Source organism: Genypterus blacodes, unplaced genomic scaffold, assembly GCF_046128005.1.
Source record: "Genypterus blacodes isolate CSIRO-AG114 ecotype Tasmania unplaced genomic scaffold, CSIRO-AGI_Gbla_v1 ptg000017l_1, whole genome shotgun sequence".
NCBI lineage: Eukaryota > Metazoa > Chordata > Actinopteri > Ophidiiformes > Ophidiidae > Genypterus > Genypterus blacodes.
In genome coordinates, this window is record NW_027466831.1 from 2,179,176 (window position 1) to 2,190,000 (window position 10,825).

Genomic DNA, 10,825 nt, shown 5'->3' on the forward strand with positions numbered 1-10,825 from the left:
CAAGTTAGTTTTAGCTGAAATTAAATCCCTACTCGCTTTTTGCACGTGGGTTGGTTTTCTGTGAATGCATCATAATGTGAATGAGTTGCATGCATGCGTTTGCTCGTTCTCCTCACGTCTCCTGGTGCCACCACGTCGTTGCAGAAGTAGCAGCCCAGCTTGTGTCCCGGAATGTTGGAGAACAGAGACGATCCTGGCACAGAGCCGGACGGAGTGAAGGAAGAGGAGGAAGCTGAGGAAGAGGAAGGGGAGGACTCTCCTCCTGTAGACACGCTCTGGCTGATCGGGGGTTTCTTCAGTCCATGCCGCATCACCACAAACGTGTCAAATCCTAGAGCGGCATTAACCACCAGCTGAAGAGAAAGAGAGACCAATTATACGGAGCAGATATTAAGAAAATACATTTTTGCAGCCGTAGAAAACATGGGACAAGAGAGATGCATAAGTACACTTAGCAGAGAAGCACAAAAGCACATCTATATTAACATTTGCTAGGACATTAAGCAGGCACCTTTCAACCACACTTCGGCAAAAGTGCTCCATCAAGAAACACCGTTCTGTATTCAAAACCTTTCTCTGTACACATCAGTCTGAGTAGCTTTTGATAATGAACTGTGATGACATCCCCACCGCAGGAAATGGCAAAATCACCACCCAACTGAGGAAGCCGTGAAGATAATAATCAACATCCCAACAAACACTTCATGTTCCAGCCCATTCACGCAGCAACAGAAGTGTCAGTCAAACATCTTCTGTTTGGATATGTATGTTATGCAGCAAAACAAAGGTCATAACTTCAATGTTTACTGTTTACTACTTTTTTTATGAGCCTGGGCTGAGAATTTAGTCCCGGGAAAAGAAGATATTGCAGTCTGTGTTTTAAGAAATGTAATAAAATAGATAATGATTGAACCTGCCCATTATATTTCTATATCCCCGCACACACAGGCCCCTACCTACAGTACCTTCCTCTTGCTGGCAGCAATCACTGTGGGCAGCCAGCGGCTCTCCCTCGTGTCCATCAATAAGAAAACCACGTCGTGCTCCGAGACGAGCTTCTCCAGATACTCCACGTCCTTCTGGGCCTGGGACAGAGTGGCCTCAGAGAAATTCACTGGGTGGCCCGGCATGGGGATGCTCATACTGTAACCATGTGCATTCTGCACGACGAGGAAAACAGGGAGTGGGAGAGAGAGAGAGACAGAGAGAGAGAGAGAGAGAGGGGGAAAGAGAGGGAAAGAATCAGGACACTGCTGAGAAATTTAGATATCTAATATGAATTTCAGGCTGAATACCCAGCTGAATACTTATAAGTCAATTTCCTTTTCAATCTGCTTCGTAATACAGCATCATTATGCTTATTCTTCAAATTGTATGTCGCTTGAGGGTGTTTTTGTTTTCATTTCAATTAGGCAGTAATCTTGTATTTGCAAACAGATATCAGTCACAGATATGAGAAATAAACTGGATTAAATGTCAGATCTGGACAGATTGTAAAACTGGAGTAGAAAAAGCAGTGTTAGAAATAAGGTCTCAACTCTGTTTGGTTCAAAAGTGACTCAAACATCTTTGATCACCACAGGCTGAATAAACTCCACAGCAGTCCATAAGCAGAGACAAGAGACAGGTAAACACATGGGGGGACACCAGGGACTTTCATCACAACAACATGCTGTGGATATGACTCATTACAGATCCAGATTAAAAAAACAGGCAGATGAATTAATGATGACCTGAGACATAGCGACCTAACTGACCTCAGCAGGAGGCAAGTAAAGTGAGTTAAAGTTAGACAAATGCAAAAACAGAGGGAGACAGTGGATGATGGAGATGCAGGTTATCTGAGGGGACGAGGGTTCAGCGTTTCCCAGACAATAACCGGATAAGGAGGCTTTGGCCAGAGATGAATAGGATAAATGCGTTTTGTTGCTAGATAACAACTCTAAACAGGGTAACTGCAATTATTATTGCTACAATATCTTGATTTAATGCTGCATTGCTCTCCCCATGCTGCTCCGCGATAACATGGATGCTGTTCATCTTGATAACGTATCATCTGCCTCAGCAAGATGTTGTCAGAGTGTTTCAGACCTTTCTCTCCTAGTTACTGCCACGTTTGTTGGAAGAATTCACAGCGAGAGACCTGACAAGTCAAGTGCAGTGCCATTATTGTTTCCTCAGGTTTCATCAAAGGACCAGATTTTAAAAGGCTGATTTCTTAAAATTGCTTATTTTCTCTCATCTGTGCTATAAAATTAAAAAAGGTATTCTACTCACAAAAGAAAAAAGCTGTGAAGTCTCTCTATTGAAACAAAACAATTCCTTCAAAGCTATCGTCACAAAACCTGAGGGGGTACATTGAAATCTCAAAAAACAATGTCACCACTCACACCACTAATTCTAAAGTGCAGCGGCTGTGCAAGACATTAACATTTGTTGCTAAGCTTCAACAGCCTCATATCAGGAGTTAAAGCTCTGTTTTATCCCCATTCAAAACTTTCACCTTTAACTGAAAAACACTCTGAAGTACAGCATTTCACTATAAACTGATATCATCAACCAGCTCTTACCAGACTGTTGACAACATTTTCAAGACAGAAAAGAAGTCTGTGCCAACACCGCAGGATACACTGCCATATCAGGTGACAGCATTTGTCAGTAAATTTCCCGTCTGAGATTCTCAATGTTATTGTCCTTGCATGAACCTGATGCTCTTGGTTCAATGAATTCATTTTGCTGCTTTCTTCTTTTCTTTTTTTTGCTGCTTTCTGCGTAACTGAACACAGTGGCAAATTGGAAGGAGAGAATGAGACACACACAGAGCTTAGAACGAGCAGGCACATAGGAACACAGCAAGCATGTATAACAGAAAAATGTCATGACAACAGATACGAGGGGGTGGGTGACATTTTTATTTGTCTGGTTATGCGTTTCTGTGGATGTGTGTCTGAAAAGGACTGAAGTGGTCTTTTACTTTGCCTTTGACACTTCTGGCCACTTGGATTGTGCTAAGATTGGGACCAACCTATTACCCAGACCTGATTGTACGCTTAACAAGATCAATGCCATCAAACTAAGGCTACAGACTCTCTGACCTTCGAGGAAATGAATTCACAGCCTCTGGTCAGATGAGTCACTGGCTGCAATAAGTGGCGGATGAGTAGAAAGGAGCGTTGGAGACGGCAGCCTACTGTGCTGCCTGTTCTTGGTCAGATTTAGTCAGTTTAGTCAAAACTCACAAGTTGCCGAGGTGCCCAGAGAGTGCAAACATTCCATTACGCAGGCTGCGATATGTTTCTTTCTTTCTTTGATGCAGGACTGTCAATGTGTGTATGAAAGTGACAAGTGCTGCATGACTCATCGTGCTCATGTGACTTCAGGGAGATGATATAGATATAACAGAATCAAATCTAAGTAAAAAAGTTAAATCCTACACAATGTAAAAGAATGATGGGTTTTACTTTTAAGGTTTCACAGAAAACATGATGATAGGAATTGTGATGCACACACAAGAAGGTTCCAACCACAGCATTAACAAATGTGGGTCACCCTTTAGAATACATGTTTGTGCTTAGGCAAACATGCAGTAACTTGTGCCATAAATATGCTTCTAGATTGTAAGAGGCTTGCACAAGCAGTGGGTGAGCTCTTTCACACCAAACCAAAGGCCTGCTGTGACTGTTTGCTTGCTTTTTTTCACTTAGTAATCTTGTGAAATATCTGTATCTCCCCCAGAGGCCCCGCTCATTAATTCTCTAAATGAAGGGTCTGCCTGCATTGATATGCAATGAACAGAACTCTTAATTTTCTGCATTGTTTGTTTATCAGGTTAATTACACAACCAACCAAGGTGGAAGATGATTAGAAGCATTGAATAAACTGAAACTCTGATAATGACATCATCATGAGTTTCATTGCTTCATAGCTCAAAGCTTCAGCCCAAATGTAAAATAATAACAAACAAAACAAAAAATGTTCATATAGCCATAATCTGAACAATGCCCTTTGTCATGATGTTGTTAGAAGTTCTACAATGGTACAAGCTCAGCTTCCCGGGTTAACGGACAACAACTGATCCCAAGAAGTACAGAGCAATATTATATCATATCTCAGGCCAGAGCAGTATTATTTTACTATTACTACCTACCACGCCAGGAAAGATCTTGCCGAGTCGGTCAGCCGCCGCCATTGCTTTGGACTTGCCTCCTCCGAGACAGTCTTCAAACTCATAGAGCGGCTGCCGTACCGGATTGGAGTACGAGATCTTGGCGTTATCTACGAATGTGATGTGTCTCACTCCCCAACCCTGCAGGATGAAAGAGAAGAAGCAGTGAGGAGGAGAGGGACATGATCTCAAACAGAAGGCTGTATGTGTTACTCATATTTCTGCATATCAGTCTGGCTATTTCCTTCCACCCTTACCATGAGAGTTCTGGCTACATTGCAGCCCAAAGTCCCAGCACCCAGTAGGAGACATTTTGTGCTGACCACCTTGTCCAGGTCAAGTGAAGGGACTAGCCTCCATCTCATGAGCTTCAGATTTAGGTCCACTGATGACTCTGCAAGCCTGGAGACAGAGCGCCAAACTATATGAGAACAACCTGGCAGGCATGAATCCCAAAACTCTTCAATTTAGATGTTTGTTATTGTTACTCAAGTTTAGTAATTTCCTTTGACTTGCAGCTCCGCGACTGATTACATGGTCAACTCAAAACACTGATTTAGCTTTACCATATGTACCTGTGTTGTGTGTGTTACCTTTTAGGGTCCATGCATTCACTCAGGTTGACCATCCTGGGTCCCATGGCCCCCTTGGGATTTTTCTCCCAGCCTACACTCTTGGGACACACTGAAAAAGGCACATTAACATTGATGCTGATAGTTTTCAGGAAAATATGGGAGGATCTTATACAACATACAAGATGAATGTTGAGGAAAGGCTGCGTTCATCCAGTGACAACTTTCTCACAAATAAACTTTCTGTACCCAAATAAACAAAGACTAAAGGGGAGCACAATCACAAAATAAACCTTTTCCTCACTTTTCATGATCAAGTGTGAGTCATTTTGCTGAATGTGATAACAGAGCTGAGCAGAGTTGAATCACTAATGCTGAATGAAGCTGTGGTGGATGAATAACTGAATATTTCAAAACAAAGCACGTTCAAGAGGCATGGCGATTTACAGAAAGACAACTCCCCCGAGCTCAAACACAAAAACTTTGCAAATAAGTGAGTCACTGTTTGTTTTTATTTGAATTTAAATGACTTCAATCGCTTTCTCTGTTAGAGTAGGACAGTGAAGCACTGAGGGATCATGTGCACCAGTGTGTGGGTGATTGAATTTGCCTGTGTGTGTACATGTAGTAGCCCTGTTAGAGACAAAAACAGACAAAAATATATGCACTAACAAAAATGTCAGCCTGCAATGACTGAAAGTTCATTTGTCACTGATTCTCTTTGAACCAAAATCAATTTTGCTTCCACGGCTCACCGAGCTGTTAAGTGGTTCATCAATAGCCACCGAGTGATTCTGTTCATCGCAAATACAAATGAGTTCGGCCTTGATCAACAGTATAATGTCTCTCCAACTCTCACTGATACTTGCTCAGTAGATTTTGAGATATGGAGCAAACTCACAAATATAGACATTTACATAATGAGGACGCATAACCTCCTTAATGGACACAATAACATGCATAAGCACATACAGACAAGTAAACACACACAGGAAAAGAGTTCACCTGAGGTGAGGGGAAGCTCAGGTAGTTTGACCTGGAAGAGGAGACTGTGCTGAATGGAACGGCTTCCCTGCAGGGTTCTGTCTCTAAAACACAGCACCTCAACTGTGTTCAGCTTAGATCCCCTAAAAACACACACACACACACACACACACACAGACACACACACACAGTCACATTTAAGAAGAAATTAAATGATCGATATTTCTCTCTCTCTGTAATAAGAGAAACAGAGAAAATGTACTTACTACAAAATCACGAAAGTGCTCATTTCCCCAAATATGGTACTAAATGACCGAAGTCGAATAAAACAATCTTTGTTTTGAAACAAGTGCAAGAAAGGAGCCATCAAGGCTGTGTTGTAATTCTATCTTCCCCCATCTCAGCCAGTGTCAACAGTGTATGTTTAAAACTGCGTGAAAGCGTAGCCATGCACAAGATTGACGGGGTTTGTATTGGACAAAAACTGCCTCCATTGCAATGTGTGCAGGCTAAACGGTGGTATTTGCTGTCGATAAGCCACAGGATCTATTGCCAAACATATCATGACACTTCCCTCTTCTCATTAAATTAAAAATAACATCTTTGCCAAGAAGAACTAGCAAAGTTGTCGACGGCTGCACTCAACCCAGCGGTGTGCATTTCTTAATTCACACTTCATACAAAATAATAACCCTGAATTTAACAGATGACAGCAGGAAGCAGCACAGATTGCAGCGGTTTTCTTAATCGTACTCTCAGATGATGTATTGATTTAATTTCCCCATTTGTAAGCCGCATCTTACCCAATTGCCTCAGTTATTCATTCTATTCTCCGCCAACTTTGAGCTTTGGCATGAAGTAAGGGAAGTGTTTCACTGAGTGTTTGTCACACATTATCTCAGGAGGCAGAGTCAGGTGCTTCATGTGTGGGTTAATGGGAACAAAGGAGAAACTCTGAGCCCCGTAGGAGGATGACTAAATGCCACATTCATCATCTGATATGGGGTTAGAATCTCGCCGTTAATATTCTAATTGTCTTTGACTCTTTGACAGAGGTTATACACGTGTTGCTTTTGAAACAGATGGTTTACAGTACAATAATATCAGATGCAGAGTCTACATAATGAATGTGTGAAGGCTACACTGTATGTGTGTCAGTATTACATGAACACACACACAGAGACACATATACAGGGAAGCCACACCAAATAAGGCTGAATCGGGCCAATTTAAGGCTTTCTAGAAAAGCAGTGCAGTGCTAACATAATCCGTAATGTTTCTCTAAGCCACTACTGCAATCTAAAAGCAAGCAAGACTTATCTAGTTGGTCTCGTCTTGTTGGATCATTCTGTCTCGGCCGCAGCAATACCGTGATTTGTGACAGAAAACGCAGAACATTTTTAGCTCCTTCAGCAATGTAAGTTGAGATCATCATCCATAATTACACTATAAAGTTTGTGAATTGCTGCTGGCTTTGGAGAGGCAGGAAATCAATTAAACAGAGATTTCCTGTCTTAAATTTAGCGGTCTTGCGACTGAAACATTTTCACAGTCTAATCTGAAGAACGTAGATAGTGATGTTCACAGCGAGGAGAAAGTGTCCCCCGGAGAATTTTCCCTTCTTTTCCCATCACACACCCACTGGTGCATGCACGCAGTAAGCAAACACACACAGACACATAGTTTACCATCGGTGAGCTAAAAGGACCAGAAGATTTCTCAGAGGCCAGCCCGGATGTTGAGAGAGAGTACACGGATCATAGAAGCCCACAGTAACCTGGAGAAACCAAACAAGGTGTGTTTACATTACCATGGTGTGTTGGGGGGTGGCGGGTTTATTGGCTTTAGGCCTGTACTCAAAAGTATAAAGGCAGAGATGAACGACTTTCAAGTGTGTCAATCCTGCACTGTACAACCTGAATCTATGAAAATTATAGAATTTTACAGACAAACAACAAGGTAGAATTTGGCAATAGGCTTTCAAAACTAAACGTACTGATCTCCTTTTTGAAAACGCTTCCTTTAAAAACAACTAATACACAGTGAAGTAGTACCTTTGGAGTATCAGTGAGGACCGCATCCCAGTCCTCTAGCGGAGTCAACTGCACCGTGTCTCCTGTGTACTTCATCAGGAAGTAAGGAACTACAGTGCTGCCTCTTTGGATACACAGGCCATCGTAGGCCTCCTGCAGGGCTGTGATCTGCCACAGGGACAGACAGGAGGCAGAGGTAATTATGGTTCGCTCTATAGAGTAACACCATCTATGACCACCTGATTTACAGAGCGCTAAAAAGGGCATCCATGAATAAATAACACACTGTGATGCCTTCTGATGATTGTAAAAATTGTGAAGGTTATTTGAAGCATAAAAACTGTATATTTTACTAATATCAACATAGCTCACAATTAATTATATGCAGTTTTGCCTCATATGATAAGTGTAACATTGTATGGATCATTTAATGGATTTATCTTATGTACTGAGAGGATAAATTAAGACTCAAAAATCGATACCTATCACAATAAAATGGCAGGAATTAATGTGTGACTTAGCAACAAATCCACATATCTGAAACAGGGTTAATTGTGCTTAAAGGCTTGCGCTAATATTCTTTGTATGTAAATAGATAAGGCAGGTGCATAGACCTGCTGAAACTGCTGTTTTATGGTGGCAAATCCTTGATTTAGGATGTATTTATATGAGAAATCCTCTGCTGGCCAGATCAAGGCTCGGCGGGGGTTCTGGAGCAAAGTGAAGCCGTATAATAATTAATCCTGTGAGATATGGCTGGAGGACTCGGTTCTCGTCTCCAGAGACACACCGACTTCCCCCACAATGAATTATTTTGTGAATCTCACTGCCCTGAAGTTTACTTAGCTATCTATTTGGGTGAAGGGACATTAAGAGGTTCTACTTTTGTTTCAAACTGAATTTCTACATTAATGGGAGAATTTGTCAGGATTATTTTGGAAACATAATCTTAAAATGGCTTCATCCTGTAGGATTTAATGAGTAATTAGGCACAAGTGTCAGTTATGGTCTATAAATTACCTCTACCTTGAGGTGTAAAGGATGTTTTCCCTCCTAGTGTACTGGCCATTATCTTACATATTACAATTTGTGTGCGTTTGTGGGTGTGTGTGTATGCGTGTGGGGGAGGTGTACTGCCAACCTGTTTTGCTGAGAAGACCTGTTCTATTAAAGAGGGCTGCTGGACAATCTTTATCCCCTCTGAGAAACAGAGAACAGGGAAGCAGAACCAGTAGTAGAAATGGTACTTCTTCAGATCCTGAGGAATGACAGAAGGGGCATAACTGGATGAATGGAGGGAGGAAGGAGTGAAACAATCAGTCTTTAAAAAAAAATCAATGAAAATATCAAACTAACATATTTATGAGCAGATATTTTGATACGCACCGCAAAGGTCAGCAGAATGAATTTGCATAGGATGGATGGGTTCTTCAGGGCCGCTCCAGACTGTATGGCATCCCACATCTACAAACATGTCAAGTTCACTTATTCATTCATTCACTTAGTGAACAATCTGATGTCTATTTTACACATTTGATAGATTTGTCTGGATGTGAGTGTGTGTGTTGTGTTTTTTACCTCCTTGGCCTCTTTCTCCAGCAGAGCTTTCTTATCGGTGGTCTTAAAGGCATCTAGTGTGTTTGTGTTGTACAGCGTCCCCATGGCTGGACAGCAACGTGCTGGGGTCGGACCATCTCTGACAGAAAACAAACAACACTTTCACATTATTATCACTTGTAATTTAGGATTGTATCTTTCTATTATTGAAATGTCACACTTAGTCTTAAACATAAAACATATAAATTACCAATAAATTCAGCCCTTCTTGTCTTGAACTTTTAAGAACGTAATTATTATCTCCTTTTGTCTGACATTAGATTCTAGTTCATTACATACATTACACGCAGCATCATACTTACACATCAAATGCGCTGAACTCCAAAGTCAGACGAGTCGGCAAACCAACAGGATCACCTTTAAGACAGAAATATGAATAATATTTGAACCATGTTTCACAATGTTTTTACACATAAAGTTGGAAAAACAGCTGTTAAGGTTAGGTTACTAATAATAGACAAAAAGCACCTGAGCTCACCATTGTAGTAGTATCCTTTGATATTCTTTGGGCTCTCATCCAGCCTGAAGTCATCGAGTTTCTTCTGAGTAAGCTGGTGCCAGAAGCCGGCCTCCAGAGCGCTGCTGAAAGGAGCAAACTGCAGTTTGGTGCCTGCAGTAGTGGACCCTGTATCACCAGAGTCAGATGCCATCACAGCTTCACTGGTAGGATCTGCAGACAAATTATACAAACTGTTAAACAAGGCAGCAATGTGTTACATCACACGCTTAGGATTTCAGGCTCTCTAATAAGGAACAGGAAGATGGTGAAGAAGGTGCTGTCTGTACAATTGCAACACAACAAGTACAGAGAAGGGATACTACTTATCAATGGTATGATAGTTTAGTCAGTCTTTAATCCAATCAATAATAAGTAACAGCCAAAACAACAAGTGCATCTGATATGTTAAAGTGTGCTGATTGAGAGAGAGGGGATCAATCATTTATGTGTATTTATTTCCATGTCAAGAGGAATAACTTTGGTATATTAGTCCGACAACATACCATTGTATACTGGTCATTATAGCTGACATTTGAACAGATATAGCTAATTAACAATTCATTGGAAAGGTGGCGAGTGATTACACTAATGAACTGCTGTTGTCCACTGCTCGATTTCCGGTGTCAATTTTGGAAGATTAGAATGACTTTTTAATAAGCAAATACACAACATAGTTTGAAAGCGTAACTGGACTGTGTTGTACAGTGTTAAGCGGCTTTGTAGGAAATTAGATGAAGTCAGACTTCTCGTAACGTGTAGGCTCACAGCCAGTAACATGTCGTAGCTATGCAGAAGCTCACATGGACAGCTACTTTGTAACAGCTTCTACTGTTCCGATCTGCTTCACACCAACAGTAAAATAAAGTATTAACATGGTGACAACATGATATTATATTTAAAGCCAAAACAGACAGTTTAAGTAACGGGGACACACATTTCTACAGCAAGCGTTTTA

At 41.2% G+C, this 10,825-nt stretch overlaps 1 protein-coding gene across 2 annotated transcripts in view; it reads right to left on the minus strand.

Moving 5' to 3' along the window:
- The window catches only part of atg7 (ATG7 autophagy related 7 homolog (S. cerevisiae)), a 39,754-nt gene that overhangs the window by 28,415 nt on the left and 514 nt on the right, over positions 1-10,825 (minus strand). Inside the window, exons 2-14 of one of the 2 annotated variants that reach the window (XM_076141044.1) lie at positions 9,850-10,061; positions 9,674-9,728; positions 9,333-9,450; positions 9,141-9,218; positions 8,896-9,012; positions 7,776-7,922; positions 7,410-7,498; positions 5,743-5,864; positions 4,759-4,849; positions 4,423-4,567; positions 4,148-4,306; positions 966-1,160; positions 117-353 (exon numbers count right to left, since the gene is read on the minus strand). In XM_076141044.1, coding sequence (XP_075997159.1) covers positions 117-353; positions 966-1,160; positions 4,148-4,306; positions 4,423-4,567; positions 4,759-4,849; positions 5,743-5,864; positions 7,410-7,498; positions 7,776-7,922; positions 8,896-9,012; positions 9,141-9,218; positions 9,333-9,450; positions 9,674-9,728; positions 9,850-10,021 — 1,725 coding nt within the window. In that variant the 5' untranslated portion in view covers positions 10,022-10,061. The remainder of the gene's footprint in view (positions 1-116; positions 354-965; positions 1,161-4,147; positions 4,307-4,422; positions 4,568-4,758; positions 4,850-5,742; positions 5,865-7,409; positions 7,499-7,775; positions 7,923-8,895; positions 9,013-9,140; positions 9,219-9,332; positions 9,451-9,673; positions 9,729-9,849; positions 10,062-10,825) is intronic. The other variant, XM_076141042.1, reaches the window with a different exon arrangement.